At 45.5% G+C, this 20,200-nt stretch overlaps 3 protein-coding genes across 10 annotated transcripts; 1 reads left to right on the top strand and 2 right to left on the bottom strand.

Annotated features, from left to right (window-relative positions):
• Positions 1-149: 149 nt before the first annotated feature.
• On the bottom strand, positions 150-6,051 carry stam (signal transducing adaptor molecule (SH3 domain and ITAM motif) 1). Of its 6 annotated transcripts, none has more exons than XM_061295487.1 (14): positions 5,673-6,051; positions 5,048-5,132; positions 4,571-4,646; positions 4,318-4,413; positions 4,105-4,239; positions 3,928-4,024; positions 3,633-3,828; positions 3,458-3,552; positions 3,067-3,173; positions 2,900-2,987; positions 2,725-2,779; positions 2,485-2,644; positions 2,312-2,418; positions 150-1,756 (listed from the first exon to the last, which is right to left on the bottom strand). In XM_061295487.1, the coding sequence occupies exons 1-14, from the start codon at positions 5,710-5,712 to the stop codon at positions 1,561-1,563; spliced, it is 1,533 nt and encodes a 510-aa protein (XP_061151471.1). In that variant the 5' UTR covers positions 5,713-6,051; the 3' UTR covers positions 150-1,560. The 6 variants fall into 6 exon arrangements, with proteins under 6 accessions (XP_061151471.1, XP_061151473.1, XP_061151469.1 ...); XM_061295489.1 differs by having other exon boundaries at positions 3,934-4,024; positions 5,673-6,050; XM_061295485.1 differs by having other exon boundaries at positions 4,093-4,239; positions 5,673-6,049.
• Positions 6,052-6,628: 577 nt separating this feature from the next.
• On the bottom strand, positions 6,629-15,875 carry colec12 (collectin sub-family member 12). 3 transcript variants are annotated; one of them, XM_061295478.1, is made up of 10 exons: positions 15,588-15,873; positions 14,918-14,968; positions 10,392-10,514; positions 9,810-9,896; positions 8,572-9,615; positions 7,962-8,492; positions 7,735-7,877; positions 7,562-7,671; positions 7,337-7,479; positions 6,629-7,262 (listed from the first exon to the last, which is right to left on the bottom strand). In XM_061295478.1, exons 1-10 carry the CDS (start codon positions 15,592-15,594, stop codon positions 7,243-7,245), a joined length of 2,259 nt encoding a protein of 752 aa, XP_061151462.1. In that variant the 5' UTR covers positions 15,595-15,873; the 3' UTR covers positions 6,629-7,242. The 3 variants fall into 3 exon arrangements, with proteins under 3 accessions (XP_061151462.1, XP_061151461.1, XP_061151463.1); XM_061295477.1 differs by having other exon boundaries at positions 7,735-8,492; positions 15,588-15,875; XM_061295479.1 differs by lacking the exons at positions 14,918-14,968; positions 15,588-15,873 and adding an exon at positions 12,394-12,632.
• clul1 (clusterin-like 1 (retinal)) lies at positions 15,789-20,176 on the top strand. Its single transcript, XM_061295491.1, has 9 exons — positions 15,789-15,920; positions 17,704-17,808; positions 18,058-18,206; positions 18,525-18,695; positions 18,796-19,234; positions 19,322-19,441; positions 19,517-19,716; positions 19,817-19,992; positions 20,060-20,176. Exons 2-9 carry the CDS (start codon positions 17,712-17,714, stop codon positions 20,076-20,078), a joined length of 1,371 nt encoding a protein of 456 aa, XP_061151475.1. The 5' UTR covers positions 15,789-15,920; positions 17,704-17,711; the 3' UTR covers positions 20,079-20,176.
• Positions 20,177-20,200: the final 24 nt, after the last annotated feature.

Here is a 20,200-nt window from a genome sequence, read left to right as displayed (position 1 = left end):
AATACTGATTACAATTTTTAGGAATTATATTTGAATTAAATTAGAAACGAATTTGAAATAGTTTTGAAAATGACAATGTACATAGAAACTGAAATTGACATTTTAAGGACTATAAAAATTTGAATTGCATAAAACACACCACCACCAGATTGTTCTATACATTTTGCCTGTTTGTCGTTTTATTGTGAATACCAATTGAGAAGTGTGTTTTAAAGAATGCATTACAAAGAGCAGGGTATGAGTTGTTTTTTAAAAAAAAAAAAAAACTAAAAAAAATCACTGTATGCATGTTGTATGACAAAAAAAAAAAGGCAGCATGTTCCACTTGGCTTTCAGTCCAACACCTTAATTTGTTATTACACCTCAATCAAATTTCATACAAATGAACAAGGCAAAATGAAACTCCAGTTCAAGTTAATGACTTCATTTCCAGTCATTGCTAACATCTACACCAGTAAGCCTTGTGTGGAAGAAAGTCGGGTACACGGCATGGGCTAGGAATTAAACTCGTGACTTAGTTTCACTTTGAAATGCGCAAAAGGAGGTTTGTTTGTGTTCTCATCCGACAATATGACAATCACAAACGGCGAAGTGAAGACATTTTCTTCCTTCCATAATGTACAACTTACAGAATGGGAACATCACCCGTGGTCCCGCTCTTCCCGGAATACGTACATCCTCTTGCCCCCGTTTCTCGTCATTTTGTAAATAGCATAACAATCGACAGATAAATTAAAAATACTCTACAAAAGAAAAAGAAAGTTATGGATAATTTTTTTTTTTCTTCTTCCACTTAGTACTCTGAGGCTGAGCGCTAACTGTGCTAACAATATTTACAAAAGCCATGTGCATGCTTTGCTCACCTCACCCCAGAAAAGACGAAAAAATAAAAGTGGTGCCAGTTTTCCGTACTTGGAAACAAAACATACAAAATGTAGACAGTCGATGCCACTTTTGTACGACGCGGTTAGCACAGTAGTGTGAATACAAAGGCTGTTAGTTTTTGGAGAGTTTTGACCGGACGACAAAACACACAAAAAAAGTGCAACTAAATAGAACAGTGGTGCGCAACTCTTCCAATTCTCCCAGACATCGGGAAAAAAGCACAAGTCACACCGTTATGGACTTCTAATGAGGGGATCATTCTGATTTCTGGAATAATGTGGTGTTCATACAAGATTATAATTGATCATTTTGAAGAAAAAAAAAAACTGACTTGAAATGATTTAGCTAAATTTATGTAAGAAATATTTTCTTTCTTACCTCTGATGCTTTGGGACAAATTGACCTGGGACTGTTATTGCTGTTTCTGTTGAAGCACATATTACAACGGATTGAACTTTTTAAATTGAGAATCACATCTCATATACGCAAGTAATTGGTTTAATATTCTGCAGCAAATACACGGGTCGTTGTGCTCATTTTCACTACGTTGGAGAATTGGGAGGTCGGCAACTTTACCTTGGATTCCAGCATTGTCAAAATAAAACATTGGAGATGTTTGATCTGGCACAACTACGCTGACTTTTGGTGTCAATGAGCGTTTGTTCGGGGGAGGGCCTATAGTAAGGCCTTTTCTGAGTAGGGGGCTTGAGGAGGCTCTGCGGAGGGTGGCGGCATCTGGCCCGAGGGGGTGCCATAGTTAGGCAGCGTCTGCATGGCGGGGCCGGGAAGCGAGTAGGCCTGCGCGTCGGCCGGCGGCATGGCACCCGGCGCGGCGTAGACACCAGGCTGAGCCATGTACAGGTGGGCCTCGCTGGTCAAACAAACACAATGTCACGCTGGGGTTACTACCACATGAATGCCAAGAGGTCCTAAATGTACTTACTGTGAAAATTGACTCATCTCATGAAATCAACTGAAAGTGAAGTACAAGTGAACAAAACCTATTCGACAAATACTTCAAAGATGACATTTTCCTGAAGATTAAAATGTGAAGAACTTGATTGGCGCTCTATCGCTAATCTTCCTTGTCAGATTCAATTCCTTTTTTTCCTCTCCAGATTTGAAAATAAAGTATAGAAATGAAATATTATTACACAGGTACAACTGAACCAATACGTCTTTGTCTCCGAGTCCATGGCAGTCTCATCTCACCTGCCTTAATTTACGCAACTCTTCATTTTGCCGCCGACCAGCGTCGTCCCTTCGTCTGACTCGCCATATATTTCTTTTGTGCCACTCTTCGCTTCCTTGATCATATTGTCCCCAAAAATTTCTTTGTGGTTTTGCCACGGCTTTTCTCCCTTTCTGTCATCTCCTCTGCAGGTAACCCGAGTGTACGTCATGACGTTCGGCGCTCTTATCTGACCTGTGTCCGGGTACGGGCTGCTGGCCTTGGAGCTGCTCCACGGGCACGTTGTAACCGGGCACGCCGCCGCCGCCACTCATCCCGTACGAACTCGCGGCGGGGTACACCTTGCGGTGTCACAAACAGGCATTAGGATGTTGGCACCGCAGGCGAGCCATGGGTGTGCATTGTACCTGCTGTTGCGTGGCGGCGGCGGGGGGCTGCTGCATATAGTACTGCTGACTCTGCAGCTTGGCGTACATGGCGTAGACGGGGTCTTCGTTCATGAGTTTGGCGTAGAGCGACAGGGCTTCCATCACCTTCACGTTGAGATCCGACAGCTCAGAGTGCTTCCTGGCCACGCGGATGATCGACACGGGTCAACGTGATCGACTAATGATGACACTCGGCTAGTGTTTGATGATGGGACGTACCGGTCTGTGTCCTCCAGTTTCTGGTCAATGAGGGGCCCCATTTGATTGCAGGCTCCTGACGTGCAACAAAACGAACACAAGTGACGAGATATCGTTAACGCTGCTGCATACTTACATTTCCTAAATCGAGTATTGACGGTACGGGTGGCATTTAGTATTTGAACGCCAAGTTCACCTTCCAGCTGGAGCAACTCAACACTGTCTGACTGGTTGTCCGTGGGGTCTGCGCTCTGAATCATCTGCAGTAATTGGTCCATTTTGTCCTGAAAATACATTTTTTTAACACAACCCCAGAGTTGACCAAAGTATGGTGCCAAACGAGTAAAGTCGTGCCATTTGTACCTCATCGATGAAAACGGGCTCCTGTTGCGGCTCGATGGTCTCCACCTGAACGTCTTCGCTAAACTGCACCGTCTTTTTCTCCGTCTTCACTGTGAGAAGAGCAGAAACTGATGGAAAAAAATGCTCCTTGTTACATAAATGAAGGCAGACATTTTGGCGGGTCACCTGTTGTGGGCTATTTGTACAAGACTATCTCCTATTGTGGGCTATTTGTACGTAATCTACTGCCCCCTGGTAGCCTACATGCACACCTGACAAGGAGCTGCACAATCTATTGAATCAAAGCAGGAAACTCATCATGTACAAGTTCTTCGCATTATTTAATGATGTCATTATATGATGATGATATATGTCTAGTTGTGTGTGTGGGTACGTATGTCTGTGTACGTACTCATTTCGGGTTCTGCGGTGAGATCAGCCGTGACAAAATTGGAGGGGAAGAGGCCCACCCCCTGATACGTCTCCCCTTTCCACCAGTTGGGGTCGCTAAAATGAAGTTAAAAACGTGTTTAGTCACATGACCCACACACGCGCCCTTGACGTGGAGATAGGGTAGGCGTGTCGACCTGTCGTCCAGGACGGTGATGATCTCTCCCGACTTGAAGGTGAGCTCGTTGTCCTCGGCCGCCTCGAAGTCGTAGATGGCGCGCACCTTGCGCCCGTCAGACTTGTGCACGGGCATCAGTGCCGAGGTGCTGGGGTAGAGGCCGGAGAAGGACGCCTGGCCCTGCGTCCGCTGCTCCTTCAAGGATAGCTCGATAGCTGCAGTTTCAACAAAGAGGGGAGGATGTTTTGCGTCACGACAAATCACAATTCAGAGCGTGGTTCAAATTGAAAAATAACTGGATTGAAGAGCCTTGCCTTTACCTTTGGCCAAGTCGTCGTCTTCTTTCTTGTTTGAGGAGGTGGCGGGATCCTTTGCCACCAGGGCGGGACTGGCTTTCGCTTGCTCTGCCGCCTGAGATCCAAAGCGGGTCACACATTGACCTCAATCTAAAGGCAAGCAATTGCTGGACGCAGTCTGACCTGAGAGCCCACCATGGGAAACGTGACGCCCTGCTCGCGCAGATTCTTGATCATGGCCGAGATCAGGCTGAGTTGGGGGTCGCTGCGGAAGTCCTCGGCCCACTCCACCATCAGCGCCTTCAGCTTCTCGCACACTTTAGGGTGACCCTAGGAGGAAGGATAACCAAACTAGAGGCAGCGCAATACTATGTAGTCAGAACGATGCGCATGGAGACGATTGCAAACCTTATTTAAGACGTTGCTGACTTCACTGGCAAACTCTCGAGAGCACACTTCCAGGTGAAAGATCTTGCCACAGTTGGACACGCATGCACCAAGAAGCTGCCAGCACACGCACAATGACTTATTGTCAAAAATACACTTCATTAAGTATAGTAATAATGATGACGCAATTCTTTATGGGGGACAGTATTGTGGTTGCTCAGGACTGTTCTTTTTCCTGAGAAAGAAAGTTTGGATTTGAGTTCTGTGTGCTTACAGTGAGTGCCTGCATGGCCACATGGGGGTCCTTGTGATTCACACGTCTCATTATTGAGCGCAGACATTCTTTGGGCCTGCCAAGCAACAAAGATACAAATAAACACGGGCTAGGGCTTAGCAATCGATTAGTCTGTCAATTAATTGATTAAGTTTTTAATGCATCTCTATATTCCAAAACAGGAGATTGTTTTAAATTTGACAGTGCAGGAAATGCACAAATTAGGATTCAATTACTGCTTTGGTCCATAACATCATTGATCAATGTTATTTGCAAATGTGTTATTTTGATGAAACACGAGTGAATTTCCATGAAGGGCTTAAGAAATACGAGAATATTTTTAAGGGGCTGAAATGTTAAATATGTGGACAATTTAAGATAATAGATCTTTAAACAAAATAATAATATCATTTTGGTGATTGATAAGTTATTGATTAATGGCTGCATCTCTACATATAAGTGTAAAGTGTAACTGACCCATTACGTGACTGTCCTATCTTATCACAAATGTCCAAGATGAGGCCCCAGTCTTCCGCTGTGTTCATCTCACTGGTTGCTTTCTCTATGGAGGGGAAAAACATGTGAACAAGGCAGAAGGTTTAAAAATGAAACCATCAAATGGAGATGAATTACTTTCAATACAAAATCTTTGCTAACAAAAACAAACAATGCTAATCATCGTAATGACGTACTGTACACCTGCTCTGATCACCCGGATGTACAGCACGACTTTATGAATACAAACAAGTCAAACTTTAAGTGCTTTCACAAGCCGACTAAATTCGGAGTTACCCACCAAAATTATGTGCAAAATGCGCCATTTGTTATTTGAGTTCCTGTTGTTAAAAACTTTTCCAGGGCAGTTTATCATCACGTAGGTGAATTGATGTGTCAGGGTTGATTACGCTAGCCGAGCTAACACGCTAACAACACATGCTCAAGGAGTCCATGACGTGGAAACCTTCGCCATGTCAAATGACGCTTCGGTAGATATATTTTAATTTGACGAGTAGCGACAGATTCGTTTGAGACACCTTCAACAAAAGCCGCCCACCAGTCGAGACACTAGCCAAACAATGTTAGCATTTAGCATACTCCTTACCAACATCTTGGTCGAATGGGTTAGTGGCGAAGAGCGGCATCGCTGGAGCAACAAACGTCACCTTCCGCGCTTGTTGTCGTTTATTCTTATTTGGAACTATTCAAATGCATAGTAGCGAGCGAGCACTCGGTTGAATGTTGAAAAGCGTCGGCCGGCCGATTTTTCTACACAGTCACTCCTTCTCGCTAGCAACACGCAAGGCATGCTGGGAAAGCGAGTCAAAGTCCACCCCGGGGGTAAATCCCAACCCAGAAAAACCACACACACTCGATATTCACACTTTCAACTCTACTCATTTGTGTAAACTTTTAAGTAAGTAGAAGTATGCGAGAGATGACGTAACCATACAGCTTGTGCCCCGTCCTTGTCATAGAAAAATGATGTCATTGTCACATGACGATTGTGATCACGTGACGATGTTTTGTCGGGCAAGATAATGTGAGAAACGTCCATTTCAATCGTAAGAATTCCAAATTAATTACCAGTGGAAATAATGTTATTTGTGATTAGTTAATATACAGGTATTACTGTATTCATGACATTTGTAATTTTTTTGAATTTGTTAAGACGTCACTCTAGGTATGTAATGTACTTTGCATATTAAACTGTAAATTCAGAAGTTTCAGTTTCAATTAAAAACGTAATTTCATTCTATTTCCTTGACTTCGTTCATATCTTAATTGCTTAACAGCTGATAAGTCATTTATGACACATTCAGAATAAAAATAAAATTTGTTTGTCTATGTAGATGCTCAGTCATCCAGGCAACCCTTGGTGGTTGAAATTGTGTTGATTTCTTTATTCTTTAGAAACTTTCAAATAGAGTATTGCCAATTACTAATGATATGCTTCTTTTTGTTTTTACAAGAATGTAAAAATGCACAAGAAAAAAAAAACCTTTGTTACTGTGTGTTTTTTTGTGAATCTGTGCAGTTGTAGCAACCAGTCTAATCAAGTTGATGAGCCATAAAAACATTTTATTGCAGTGAATGTTGTGAATTGTTATTTTCAAGGGCGCTAATTTAACTACAGTATTCCCTGAATAATACACAAATTGGCAAATATCAATTATATATATATACATAAAACTAATTATGTATTTAACAAGCGCCTGGCATGCTACATTTGGTATTTGGTAAATGAATCATCTTGTAAAAAAATATATACCTATATACCGTATAACAATGCATATTGTGTCTTTGTGCCTCGGGTACTGGCACGTTAAGGGGGGAAAATAATCTTCTATTAAAACAGCAGCACAGTTCACATTGAGCTTTCCTTTTAAATGGCTGGTTCCTGTTATAGTGTCTGTTGTATATCTTCGGATTAAAAAAAGATTAACGACATGATTAGCAACTAAGGCGGTTGCGTTGACGAATGAATTAGATGATACACATCCTCGAGGTCTTCGCTCATCAATACAGACCAAGATGGGCTGGTGTGTCTTTTGCACCACAGAAAGTGCTTTTTAGTCTCTCCAAGTCAAACTCAATTTTTGCAACAAAGTCCTCTCTTCTTCATCTTTGTCTCCCACAAACTTGACTGCTCCGCACGCAAGTCCACGATGATGCTACGAAACCGGAGTTGACGCTGGAGGGAATAAGGCAAGAGATTTAGATTTTTAAAGTCACCCTCTCGGCCGTGTCGATAAAGACCATACTGACCACTGGCGGTCCGTTCGCAGATGAAGCCCAAGCGCTCGGTGCAGTAGAAATCATTCCAGTTGCCGTTTAGGATGAGACCGGCACAGTCCTCGCCGTGCACGTGACCGTGCGTCCAGTTATCAGGCTGGCCCGGATTCCATTTCCTTTGAGAGCCAGCGCATGGACAACATGGTTTAGTTTTGGTTTTTGTCCCTCAAAATGAGGAGGACATCAATGAAGACTCACTTGAAAAGCGGTATGCTTCCATCCACCCACTTCCACACATTTTCCTCTTCCCTGTCAGTCAGACCCAGCCAGAAGAAGCCCTTGCCTGTGACCATGTTCTTCACAAACACCTAAGGAGGACCACGCTGCTTACAAAATGTTTCATTTTATTCCTCCCAAGGAATAACTCCTACCTGTTCCTCATTGTTGTTAATAACGAGCAAATGTGCCGCCATGTTGGAACAAAAAGTGCTGGCTTCATCGTAGTTGATCTTCAGAGTGGCGGCAGAGACGAAATAGCAGCTGTCTCCGAACCGCCTAAACTCTGCCGGACAACCTAAAAGCAAAGCGGTCGATCGACTTCTTGACAATGAACTTTTTCGGTATATGTCGTGTTCAGGTATGCTAACGTGAGACCAACCAGGATCTGAAGTGGGGGCAAGCTGTGGCATTTGAACCTGCTCTGTTGCCGCGCTTGGTAGTTTAGCAGTTGGTTCAGGAGCTGCAGTGGGCTTCGGTAACTTCAAAACAGTCGGAGGCACCGGTGCAGGTAATCCTGGAGGACCAGGAGGACCGATGGGTCCAACAGGCCCGCGTGGCCCCTCTAACCCAGCAGGTCCCGCAGCACCCCTGAGACCCTGTGGTCCTTGGGGCCCTTGCAAACCCGCTAGTCCATCTCTGCCTGGAAGACCTTGAGATCCAGGGTCGCCTTTGTCTCCGGGGATTCCAGGTCGACCCCCGGGTCCTCTTGATCCTTTAGCCCCAGGAAGGCCTCGCGAGCCAGGTGGACCCTTTGGACCTATAGCACCTTGTGGGCCAAGAGCACCTTTCTCTCCTTTCACTCCTACCATACCTGGTACCCCCTTGTCACCCTTATCACCTTTCTGGCCTGACTGGCCTCCTGGGCCCTGGGACCCTTTGTCTCCCTTGGGGCCCCTCGGACCTGGTGGACCTGAAAAAAAACCAATTATAGGCAATGTGTTCAGTCGTACGGTTACTGCTGAAGATGCCTCCTTTTCCCGATGTCTTACCCTGGAGGATGGTGAAGTTGGTGATGAGTTGTGAGTGCTTGCTATCCACCAGTTTCATCTCTTCCATCACCATAGACAAGCCGTTGACTTCTTTGTCCAGTCGAGCCACCAGCTCATCCTGCTGGGCGCGCAGGTTTCTGCTCTCGTCCTTGGCCTCGCCGACGCTGTTGCTCAAGTCCACCAGGACGTCAGAGTGGCGCATCACCGTCTCGGCGCACGACCTCAGGCTGTTGAGATCCGTGCTGATGGTGCCGAGGAGCTGCGCGGCGAAGCTCACGTTGCCCGTCACGCGATCGATGTTGCTCTCGTGCCTGTCAAGGCGCGCTTCCATCGCATCGAACTTGGACGAGGTGGCGTTATCGTGGTCTCTCTGATGGTCCATGAGTTCCCGCAAGTTCTGATCGTGTCCTTCGGTGAGGATGGAGGTGTTCTGGATCTGGCTCGCTAGCGTGCTAAGCTGAGCCCCCAAATCATCCAAGGCTTCGCCGTTGGACCGCGCGGACGCCGAGTTGTTTGCCGCCATGATCTGAAGATTCTGGACTTTCTCTTTGAGCCAGACGGTGTCCGCACGGGTTTGTCTGGCTGTCTGCTGTAGCGTCTGATAGTCATTCTTGAGTTTTTGCACCGCCTGCCCCGCGTCCTCCACCGTCTTCTGCAGCGAGCTTAGCGCATTGCGCTGCTGGGCTTGCGTGATGTTCAGCGCGCTGATACTGACCTGAGACCGACCCTGCTCTTTGAACTGACCCTGGATCTCGGACTGGAGTCTGGCCGTGTCGGTCTGCAGGTCGCCGATCACGCCGCCGTAGGAGGTCAAAGTCCGGTTGACGCTGCGCAGCGAGGCGGCGTTGCCCTTTAGCAAACTCTGCAAGGAGACTTGGCTGTCCTGCGTGTTGTCGCCCGTCAGCTGAAGTTCACTCAGCACGTCCCTGTTCTGGGTGGACCTGATGTCGATATCGTTCAGCTGGCTCTGCAGGGCCTCCAGATCCGATTTGAACGTCTTAATGTCACTGGTGGCGTTGACCGACTTCTCATCCGTCTGGTAGTCTGAAGGGGAAATGTAAAAAGGTGGAAAATAAAATGGAGCCTCTCCAAAGTTGCGTAACATTAGACTTCAGCCGACCTCGGGTCAGTTTAACTTTTTTTGGGGGGGGATTTGTTTGTGAGCAGACAAGGATCGTACCATACGTTCCATGGATAAATGCCTCTCTCTGGATTTTGTATGTGATGGCCAAACTCACCAAGTTTCTTCAAGTCGGTCTCCACAGCGTTGATTTTCCCGCCATATTTCTGCATTCCTTCGGCGACGTGGTCCATTCTCTGGACCACTGACAGAAATGAAAAGAAGCGTAGGCTGCGTTGTGAATTGACTTCAGATGTGCAGACGCCGATCCAAAACTGCATTTAGAAGCTGTTCAACCCTAGAGGGCACCAAAGTACATGCTGGGCTGCCCTTCTTTGGGGAAAGACGGCACCATCAAGGTTCTCCCAAACCATCCCCGACACCCACCAGTGCTTCCCCAGACAACAAATTACCACCCGGCCATAAACTCTGGTCAGGCCTCGTTAAACCAATCAAGTCGCTGCAGGCTCATCTGGTCGATATTATGGAGGCAAAGCATTACAAGCTCACACACACACACACACACACACAGTAATCGGCACTTAGGCAGTATCGTTACACCTCGAGCTTTATTTTGCTACTCTATAATCTGCTGCCAGTTGGCCCAAGGTGCACCTCGCCTCTCTGTTAGGCTTCAAACCCAATGAGAACAAGGGCTATAAAAAAAGAAATGGATGTATAACGAGTCACCGTCACCGACCTTTGTAACCGAGGACGGCCACGGCGATTGTGAGCAGGGCGCAGAGCACGTAGAGCAGCGCGATGGCGGTGCGCAGGGCCCAGTCATTTTTACACTTTGTGCACTCGGAACCTTCCTGGATTCCTACAAGAGAAGGAGAGTCGAGTTAAAACACAAAAGAAAATGAAAAGTCGAGTCAGAAAAAGTACTTTTGTTCTAATCGCTGGTCCAACGGAGCAGCTAACTGAAATTCCATCCTTCCCACTCAGTGAGTTGGGGGGTGGGGGGTGCAGGCATTCTGGGCCCTTCCATCTGTCCAAACATCCCATCTAAGGGGGCCCAGCTGCAGAGGTAACACGGGGCAGTCGTTTACGTAGAACCTCCTTGAGGGGGCCCGACATCAGAGCTCCTCAAGTGCTTTGTTGTGTTCACTTAAAGAACGACATCAACATAGCATGTAAACAAGATGAGCGCCTGCAGCCTTTTTCGAGGTCGGTGTGTTTGGACCGGACTGTACCATTCCAACAAAAACAGCGAGGATATATAAACATATCTTAAGAAGCGGAGGCGGTTATGAACCACATACAAGACATTAGGTCAGGACCTGACCTTTTGCTTTTGTTTTTAGTCAGTCATTCAACTTTGACGCCATGTTGCACCCACATGCCATGATAAAAAAAATCAAATGACAATTTAGCATCTGGGAGACTAGTCCAGGACAAACCCTGGGATGACCTCAATTCCCCTCGCCACATCTTTTTTTTTTTTTTATTTGGTGGTCATATTACGTGTCTCCTCCAGGGGAGCAAGGAAGCACATAATACGGACTTGAGTTGGACTAGCGCTGATATGGATCTTTGTGGTTCTGATCCAAACAATATGACTCGGAATCGCATGTGGATGACTGACAAACTGTGGAGTATCCACATGAGGCTCATTTGAAACACGATGACCTCATTCCGTCACGGCAAGCAAGCAAGGAAACAAGTCTGCAGCTTCTGTGTTTGCAAGTCAACTGAGGAAAGTAAACTAGTCAGAACGGCTCTCAAACACAATAAAGGCGTTCACTCCTGGTCACCATTTTTACAAGCATGTCACCGATTGTTTGTGACTTTTTTTCAAAAAACACACAAGCGGCAGGCTAACAAGTGCAAAATCTCCACGGATGGATGCAATTATCTTCCCGCCTTGTCCAAATAGACGTCGCACAACTTTCCAAAGTTGTCTGCCGATTGCGCAACCTTGCTCGAAGTTGTTTTTCCCTCCCCGCACGATGTGAAACGACGAGTTAACGGGAAGCGAAACGATAACTGGAAGACTCCCATGTGAAAATTTATGCTACGAAGAGCAGCAGGCGCTGATTGTCAAGTGCTTTTTGAAAAATAGATTCAAAATGTACTACAACTACCATAAACATGTCGAAGAAAAAGAACACAAATAGTTATCACCATTGGCCTGTGTGTTCACTCTCACGTCTCAAGTCCCAAAATATTTGAGAGCTGACTCAGTGGAGCTGACTCGGGAGATTTCTCACGAGGTGAGCCAGTCCCGGTACAACGCAATCATTTCATCAAGAGTAAAAAAAATAAAAAATGTCGGCACTCCTGCCACCCTCGAGGAACTCGTCTTTCTATTTTGCATTTTGTTACATTTGAAAAAGCCGTTCTAGATGTTGGCATCTGTGGAAGCCAATGTCTTTTTGCTGTGATGTCACTTCAAATCCAATTGAGTTAGACACCTCCAGTTCTTGTGTTTTCCTTGTGATCCAGCCCAGAAATCAGCTTAAAGTCAATTCAAAAGACATTATATGAAAACCTACACCCTACCAGATGTGGATTTGACCACCACTCTGTTCCCACAACATTTCACGCCTCAAAAAGCATCTTAGCGATGTGACTCGACGCTCTTTTCTTACTGCAAGATTGCAATTTTCCCAAAATTGGCTCCAGCGACTCTAAATTGGTAAACTTTTTCTTTTTTCCCCCAAATGCGGGCAAGATCTTAAAATTGGATGAGCACTGACCCATTTTAAATGATCCTCAAGGAGAATTCCCAGTGGCTCCGGCCAGTCGCCTCGTCTGCCTTTTGAGTCACTCAATCCCGGATTGACCCGATAACTCTCACTTCCTTAGTCGTCCGACTCAGTTCCCCTAGCTGGAGTTTTGAGTTCTTCCTTGGCCTCTTGGGAGTTTAAGATCAGGGGATGTTTCACATGTCCTGAGTTTTGTTAGTCATCTAAATGTTGAACAGAGGCTGTGATTTACCCAAGTCAAACTCCTTGTTTGGCACGCTCAAACATGGCGAATAAAAAACTCTTGAATCTGACACCAGCTGACTCTTTTTTTTTTGTTTTACGGAAACCATCAGGAAGTGATATTTCATTTGGACGACAAAATAAAATAACTTGAGATAAAAGTGACTCCTTATAACACCGTTTTTGGTTGTTTTGTCTGCTGGGACGGATCCATGTGATTTTCATTCATTTCAATACAAAAACTTGATTTGAGATACGTGTGTAATCACAGAATGTATTCAATTTGTAAGGCCGCACTGTACAAACTCAACATGTGCATGTAGGGGGGGGGGGTCATAAGTAACAGACTGAAAGCATTCTTTTCTGCTAATAAAGTCGCCGTAAATTAGAACCACTCACTGTGGCGCTCTCAAAAATAAGTCGGGCAAGGAATGTGACTCCTCGGCTGGAAACCTGACAAAAGCAGCGCCCCCCCACCGTGTCCCTTGACACCCCTTCACCGTGCCCCGCCTCACGCACATGCGGAAATATATAAAATAGAATATAAACAGACCCTCTGAAAGTTGAGTTACATTTTTCCAAGCCTGTGGCACATTGCTGACACAGCAAAGCCTCGACACGGACCCGAATGAAAGCCGCAACGCCCACTTGGAACCGAGCCCCGCCGCTCCTCTCAGTGTATATACATTTGCACTGAATCAACTTCGAATGCAGGAAGTGGCTCAGCAAGTTCTCAGGTTTTGGACCTAATTTCACCGTGATACCGAACCTCTCGTGAAAACTCCCTTTGTTCTCTTTTGCACACACCAAAGAAAAAGCAACAAGAATTCTGCACACATGGGCAAGAATTCCTGGCGAAACACTTAAGACATGTTTCTTTTCAACCATTAAGAAAAGTGAAAGAAAATATTGTCTTACTTTCAACAACTTGTAGTGTCAGATTGAAATGAATCAATCTCGATCACACAAGTTGAATACATTTGAAAATATTAATATTAATGAATCGAATATATAAAATGATCCAATGAGGCAGAAAGTCCAAATTCCCCGAAAACACGCAAAGAATCTACAAAGGCATGCCGTTAAACAACAACAAGACTCGTAATGATCCAGCAGACTAAATTGGGACCAGACGTAGCTATAAATAGCTTATGACTAAACCAGACGCAGGTGACAGAAGCCATAACATGAACAAGGCAGCAACTGTATGCTTTCGAAATAAAACCAAGCCGATGACAGTAAATGTCGAAGAAACCGTTTCGGCAACCCCAAATTAGACATTTTTCCCGACCAATTGAATGCTGCTCCTTCATGCGTGCATGCTTTTGGCCACCTGGGGGCAGTAAAATACAGACAAATATACATTGTTAGTCAAAACCTATTTGAGTTTTAGGCACTCCTTCGTGTGCGTATTACACTGGGGTTGTGTCCTGCCGTAATAACATCTCAAAAACATTTCACAACTCGTCTCTCATCTCATCAGTGCTGCACTAATATTAGTCATTCCATGCAGACCATATAACTACCGTAATTTTCGGACTATGTCGCACCGGAGTATAAGTCACACCAGCCATAAAAAGCCCAAAAAAGTGAAAAAAAACCCCCATATATGTGTATATAAGTCGCTCCTGAGTATAAGTCGCCCCCCCACCCAAACTATGAAAACAAACCGCGACTTATAGTCCGAAAATTACGGCATATTGTTTGTCTCCACATTGTTGCGGCACCATTTTTGTTCAGTCCATTAATCAAATGGAATAAGAGTCAAGAGCAAAAAATAAATTCATAATTCATCCATAATATGTCCCCTTTCAAGAAGAAAAGAAAAAAACGTGTTTGAAACAACTGTACTTCTTGTTCATGGTGGTTTGGAAGCAATCCGACCGAAATGGCAGCAGTGCTCAGTGTGGTTTTGTACTGATGCTTGGGTTCTCCACTAAGAGAAAACCAGTGAAAAGTAAACGGGTCCAACTGGAAGAGCTGCTGGTGTTGCACCTGCATGTGATTGATGCTTTTGTTTTTAGCTGCAACAAGACCATAAAACATCAGCGTTGCATTCTGGGAACTATTGGTGCTGCCTGCCTTTGACTAAATAGGTTGTTTTGGGCTTCAAGTTTTTTCCCCTTAAAGTGCTCCTGGGCGTGACCAGGTTGTAACGTCAGGAGCACACAGGAAGCCGTGTGTTGTCATAAGAACGAAGAATAAAAAAATACAGCTGCTGCCAAAATAAGATTTCTGGCCAGACAAGCGAAATCTTTGAAGCGTAGTGTCGCGAGCGTGGCGCAATACTCACCGAACCTCTTGTAGCCAAAAGACTGCACCTCCTCCTCTTCCCCAAAGTCGTCTGAAGGGGAAAACATGAGAAATAAATGGGATGTTTGGAGAAAAATCCACAGTTGCACAGCTGTGGTGCGTTCATCGACTTCTCCGAGACGCTTTTCTGGCACGGTGTTGGTGTCAAACAGATCCAAAATTATTTTGCAACTTCTGGTAATATGACATGTCAAAGTTTACTGCCAAGTGAAATAAATACGCGGGTGGAATAGTAAAGTCATTCGTCATGCTTTTTGCTCTTTTTCATGGCCTTGGAAAGAAATCGTTAGCCTGATAGCATTGCTGCCCAAGTCATATATAAATTAGAAAAATAATTCGCGGGGCACAATCATAACTGCCCCTCCGCCGACCAAGAACCCAAATTTGTATTTTATTGGATTACATTAAACCAACGATGTCATTTTAAGTGTCACTTAATATTGGTATGATCTAACGTAATAGCAAGCATGTCTCACTTTGTCTTTTGTGTTCCACACATGCTACGTGCGGTGCACTAAGTGAAAGCAGATGTAAGACGCGAGTAGTTGCCCACGCATTCCACAGGTCGTACGGTGTGGCCAAACAAAAGTGGCACCTCACACACACACTAAAGTACAATATTTATCTATCTACCCAATAAACGATCTTACCTTTCATTGTACCTCTTTGTTGTGTCTCATCGACTCACTGCATTGCTTTGGCTCTTTTGGTCCAGGAATTACTCCATCACATGCACGGTTCCATCCGACACGATCAACTTGATGCTGCAAAAGTGCAGGACAAGTTCAAGGAAAAGGCCGCTCTTTTTTTTTCCCCAAACACAAAAAAGTTGTTTTTTTGTAAAGTGTGCGAGGAAAGGAAGGCTTAGCAAGAAAAGTGAGGAGAGTAGGAGAGCTGCGACCAGAGAGGAAGTGCTGGAAAAGCCTGCGAGGCTGTTTGGAGAAAGAAACCACGTGTTCCCACATCTGGCTGCACCGTCTTGCGTGAGCACCCACCCCCCTTGCGTGTGTGTGTGTGTGTTTGTGTCGCAAAACAAAGAAAAGTTAGTTTTACTTGTAATCATGTTCAAGTAAAATGAGTCAAATGTTGGACGTCACTTTTACACACTAGTAGGGAAATGCAAAAATGTGAATAAAATCTGCCAATATAAGAATGAACAAAAAATAAAAGAAATATTAAAATAAAAGAACAAAGATAAAACATCACCAATGTATCTTTTAAGGAATTTTAATTCATTTAATGGGAAAAGATGATTTGAGAGATGATTGATTTGAGTTAGGGTCACAAATTAAACCTGTTTCTCAAAGTAGCAATGTATTCGCGTCATTTGCAAAAAAAATCCGTTTAGTAATTAGTATACACATTCAAAAGTGGCCCCAGCATGGAGCCCTGTGGGACACCACAAACAAGGCCCCAGCAACCCTGTGGATTCCATATTTCTACAGTTAATGGGATAGAGACCTTAATTGGTACAAAATATCTTACAAGTCTCAAACCAAAGTGGCCAATCACTTTTTGATTTTTTATCGTGCATGCTCATCAAGATCAACACAGATTGGCAAGAAATGATTCCCTGAGCTCTTTATAAAATTTCCATGCGTGTCCTGCAGCAATAACATGAGCCTGCAGACTCCTCCAGCCACAGTGATAGGAACCAGGTGCCACAGACCCCGATGTGGTTCTGATTACCATGCCACTTGGTTTTGGGGGTCACGGCGTGCAAAAAGGGCACATTCTTGAGCCCATAGTGAAGAACCCCCATCACCGCAATCCCGACGCAAAAGAGCCCAACAGATCCTGTCATCGGCTTTGCCAACCGACAAGTGTCATGTCGAGAAACCGTGACATGGACAAAAGTATTGGGACACACCTATCAATCTAGACCGGATCCCGTTCACGATTAAATTTCAATTGGCAGTTTTGACGGAGGCCCGTGAGTATTCTGGGATGAGTTTGAAAGAAGCCACTCCACGACACATTCCTTTAACATTGCACACAAAAGAGTTGTAAACAAAGCAGTGCTTGGCTGTAGGATTAACGAGCATGGACGGCAAAAGCAAAGACGCTAATAGGATCACGTATCACGCTCCTAGTGGAAAGGGTACAAATAGACCTGGCAAGCTCCAAAGCGGCCACACAAAGCGTTTTGTTGTTCGTCAGTGGATCTTCAGGCCGGTAAGTCATCTTTCCGTCGACTTGTTATTTATCTTTGCAATTGCTTCTTAACCAAATAAAGTTGACGCTAAATTAACCAATTGCATACGGGAGATAAATGATCAAATTGTCTACAGACAATTTCAATGAATACAAATGGGGATAAATATTTGGAAGTGTTTCAACGTAAGCTTAGGAACCAATGTAACTGTAGTTCAAGTAAAAATAATGAAAATGGGGGAGAATGGAAAAATGCATCCAATCTTGCATTATCTCAACATGCATAAAATAAAAATCCAAATAAAAACATATTCATTGTAAAACGGACCTGTCAAAAATCATTCTATTTTAATAAGAAACTATAATACATAAAATTATTTTATTAAAATAATGATTGAATATGACTAACATACAAAAATCTATCCTAACAAATGCACATTACATGCAATTAATTCAAAATATATGTTTTTACCTGTTGATGGGTCTCTCTTTTTTTTTTTTTAATCCTCATACTGGAGCGCCCTCAAGTGTTCGAATTTGGCCACTAGCGCAAATCCTATTATCTCCGAACAATATTGACGTGTGTGTGTCTGTGTGTGTGTGTCTTTTCAGACCACAAAATGAAGGTTGTGCTCAGTCTGGTTATGCTGACGTCATTGGGGCTGCTTGTCAGCAGTGCCTCCGAGGATGGAAGCGCCTCAGGAGACACTTTAGCAGGTGATGTTTCAAGTTATGGGCCGCACATCAGACGCTACGTTAGCAAATGTGACAAAACTTTGATGCAGCTCTGCTTACCATTTGGCATTCATCTGATCATTTTTCCAGCCGCTGCTTGAAAGTGGCCTTGGAGCTTCACCCACCTAAGATGATTAAAAAACAACAACAGCATTTGCTGGAACAAAGGGGGCACTGCTCCACTTACCCCCCCAAACGCAGGTTGATGAAGGTTCCATTTTGCCTTGTCAGAATTGTCCAAAGCCGGCGAGAAGGTGGTGGGCGAGGAGGTGAAGCGCGCCTTGTACGGCGTGGGCCAAATGAGGGAGGTGATGTGGAGGAACGAGCGCAAGCACGAGCACCTCATGAAGTCTCTGAATCGCAGCGGTGACAAGAAAAAGGTAGATACACACTAATGGTACCTTCTGTCATAAAAAAGAACTCATTTCAATAATAAACAAGAATGTATTTAATATATATACCGTAATTCTTGGACTATAAGTCGCGTTTTTTTTCATAGTTTGGGTGGGGGGGGGGGCGACTTATACTCAGGAGAGACTTATATACATATATATGTTTTTTTTCACTTTTTTGGGCATTTTATGGCTGGTGCAATTTATACTCCGGTGCAACTTAGAGTCCGAAAACGACGGTATGTGGACCAGCCCTGGAATTGTTTGAAAAGTACAAACCAAAACTTAGTTTCTTTCTTCCACCAGGGTGCAGCGCAACTGGCTCAGGATGTGACAGAGAAGCTGCAGGAGGCCGAGGAGCAGTGCAAGGCCTCCTTGCAGTCCCATTGGGACGAGTGCAGACCGTGTTTGGAGGACGCGTGTAAAACCTTCTTCACCAAAACCTGCCGCAGAGGCTTTGGAACGTTCCAGACCAAAGTAGGACAAATCGATCGTTCACTGCTCATTGGGACGTGTCGTCAAGATACATTGTTAAATAGCAATAGTATTCCAACCTTTTCTTCATCTCCACTGCCAGGTTGAGAACTTCTTCCGTCTCGTGTCGAGACGTTTCAGCAGCTTCAGCGAACCGGCCGTGGAAGCGGACGACATCCTGGTGAACCAGGAGCCGGAAAGCCCCGACGCCGAAGTGCTCCGCATCCAAGACGCCTTCACCCGCCTGAGCCGCAAGGTGGGATCGTTGGTGAACAGCAGCGCGGCGCTGGCCTCCAGGATGAGCGACGGGCTGGACCGGGCGGTCCGCAGGGCTCTCTTAAGCGGCCCCCCGGTGGCGGGTGCCACGGATGCCCCCGACGACCCGGCCCGCGACTCGGGCTTCCTGCAGGGGGTGGGCCTGGACGAAGTGCTGGACTCCTTCTTTGACTTTGGACGCAGCGTGGTGGAGGAGTTTGGAGCGGCGGTGACGCAGGCATTTGACGGCCTCCGCGGCGGGGCCCAAGAAGAGCAAAACAAGAGAGGTCAGAACCAGAGATGGAGAAAAAGCATCACAATTTTAGATACCTGCTTCCAATTTGCCACACATCCATCCTTGTGTTGGATTGCAGAGAGAACATTCCCACGCTTCCTGCGGAACAGGAAGTTGTGCAGAGACCTGCGTAAGCAGTCGGCAGAGTGCTGGCAACTGCAGAACCAGTGCGAGGCTTGCCAGGGAACTTTGCTGGCAGGTAAAGCGCCAACTAAGCCATCCAGCTCCACATCTATCGGCTGCCAAAGACGTCTGCTCTCGTCCATCCCTGCAGAATGTCCCAGCGTGAGGGAGCTCCACGTGGAGCTCGAACAGGTTTCACAGCTGCTCGGCGTCTCCAGGGAGCAATACGACGAGGTCCTGTCTATCGTGCGGCGCCACGCTGACGAGACGCTGGGTTGGCTGGGCGACATGGCCGCTGAGTTTGGCTGGGTGGCAAGGGCGGACACTCAAAACATCTTTCGCATCACCAGGGTGAGATGAATCACCACGTCGGCAAATCCATGAATGGTATTGGTGGAGGTCATGACGTGAAGCGTGTGCAGTACCTCTGGTGTTCCGTTTTGCTCTGCAGGTGGCGCCAAAGAGCCACGACAAGAACCTGTCAGTAAGGGAGACCCGAGTGGAGGTGAACGTCCTCAACTCTCCCTCTTTCATCTTCTCCGTTCCCGGGGAGCTGAACCCGCAGGACCCGGGCTTCATCCAGTACGTGGCCCAGGAGGCCCTGGACAAGTACAAGGAGATGTTCAGGTGTGACATTTTAGAAAACTAATATTTGAAGTTGTGCAGTATTTACATTTGTGTTGTTGCTTCACAGGTACCACGAGGATGAGTGAACGGCCAATCACAGCGCTCCGTCGAGTTGAAGAATCGAAACAGCGTACCTGTTGGGAGACAGTTAAAAGAATATATGCCATTTCCATTCTATCCAAATGTTACATTTTAATATTTGCAGTAG

Source organism: Syngnathus typhle, linkage group LG13 (assembly GCF_033458585.1).
Source record: "Syngnathus typhle isolate RoL2023-S1 ecotype Sweden linkage group LG13, RoL_Styp_1.0, whole genome shotgun sequence".
NCBI classification, from domain to species: Eukaryota; Metazoa; Chordata; class Actinopteri; order Syngnathiformes; family Syngnathidae; genus Syngnathus; species Syngnathus typhle.
Note: the sequence above shows the minus strand (reverse complement) of the source record. Positions and strands in the feature narration are given on the sequence as shown.

What these genes read in the sequence shown, in the direction of transcription:
- stam (XM_061295485.1), bottom strand. Translation starts at nt 5,712, where the DNA reads ATGCCGCTCTTCGCCACTAACCCATTCGACCAAGATGTTG. An exon ending in AGCCCGTTTTCATCGATGAG is followed by an intron (nt 2,988 to 3,066) that starts GTACAAATGGCA and finishes ATGTATTTTCAG; the next exon opens with GACAAAATGGACCAATTACT. An exon ending in AAACTGGAGGACACAGACCG is followed by an intron (nt 2,645 to 2,724) that starts GTACGTCCCATC and finishes CCGCGTGGCCAG; the next exon opens with GAAGCACTCTGAGCTGTCGG.
- colec12 (XM_061295477.1), bottom strand. An exon ending in GGCCGTCCTCGGTTACAAAG is followed by an intron (nt 9,897 to 10,391) that starts GTCGGTGACGGT and finishes CATTTCTGTCAG; the next exon opens with TGGTCCAGAGAATGGACCAC. An exon ending in TTAACAACAATGAGGAACAG is followed by an intron (nt 7,672 to 7,734) that starts GTAGGAGTTATT and finishes GGTCCTCCTTAG; the next exon opens with GTGTTTGTGAAGAACATGGT.
- clul1 (XM_061295491.1), top strand. Translation starts at nt 17,712, where the DNA reads ATGAAGGTTGTGCTCAGTCTGGTTATGCTGACGTCATTGGGGCTGCTT. An exon ending in CCAGGGAACTTTGCTGGCAG is followed by an intron (nt 19,442 to 19,516) that starts GTAAAGCGCCAA and finishes CCATCCCTGCAG; the next exon opens with AATGTCCCAGCGTGAGGGAG. An exon ending in ACATCTTTCGCATCACCAGG is followed by an intron (nt 19,717 to 19,816) that starts GTGAGATGAATC and finishes TTTGCTCTGCAG; the next exon opens with GTGGCGCCAAAGAGCCACGA.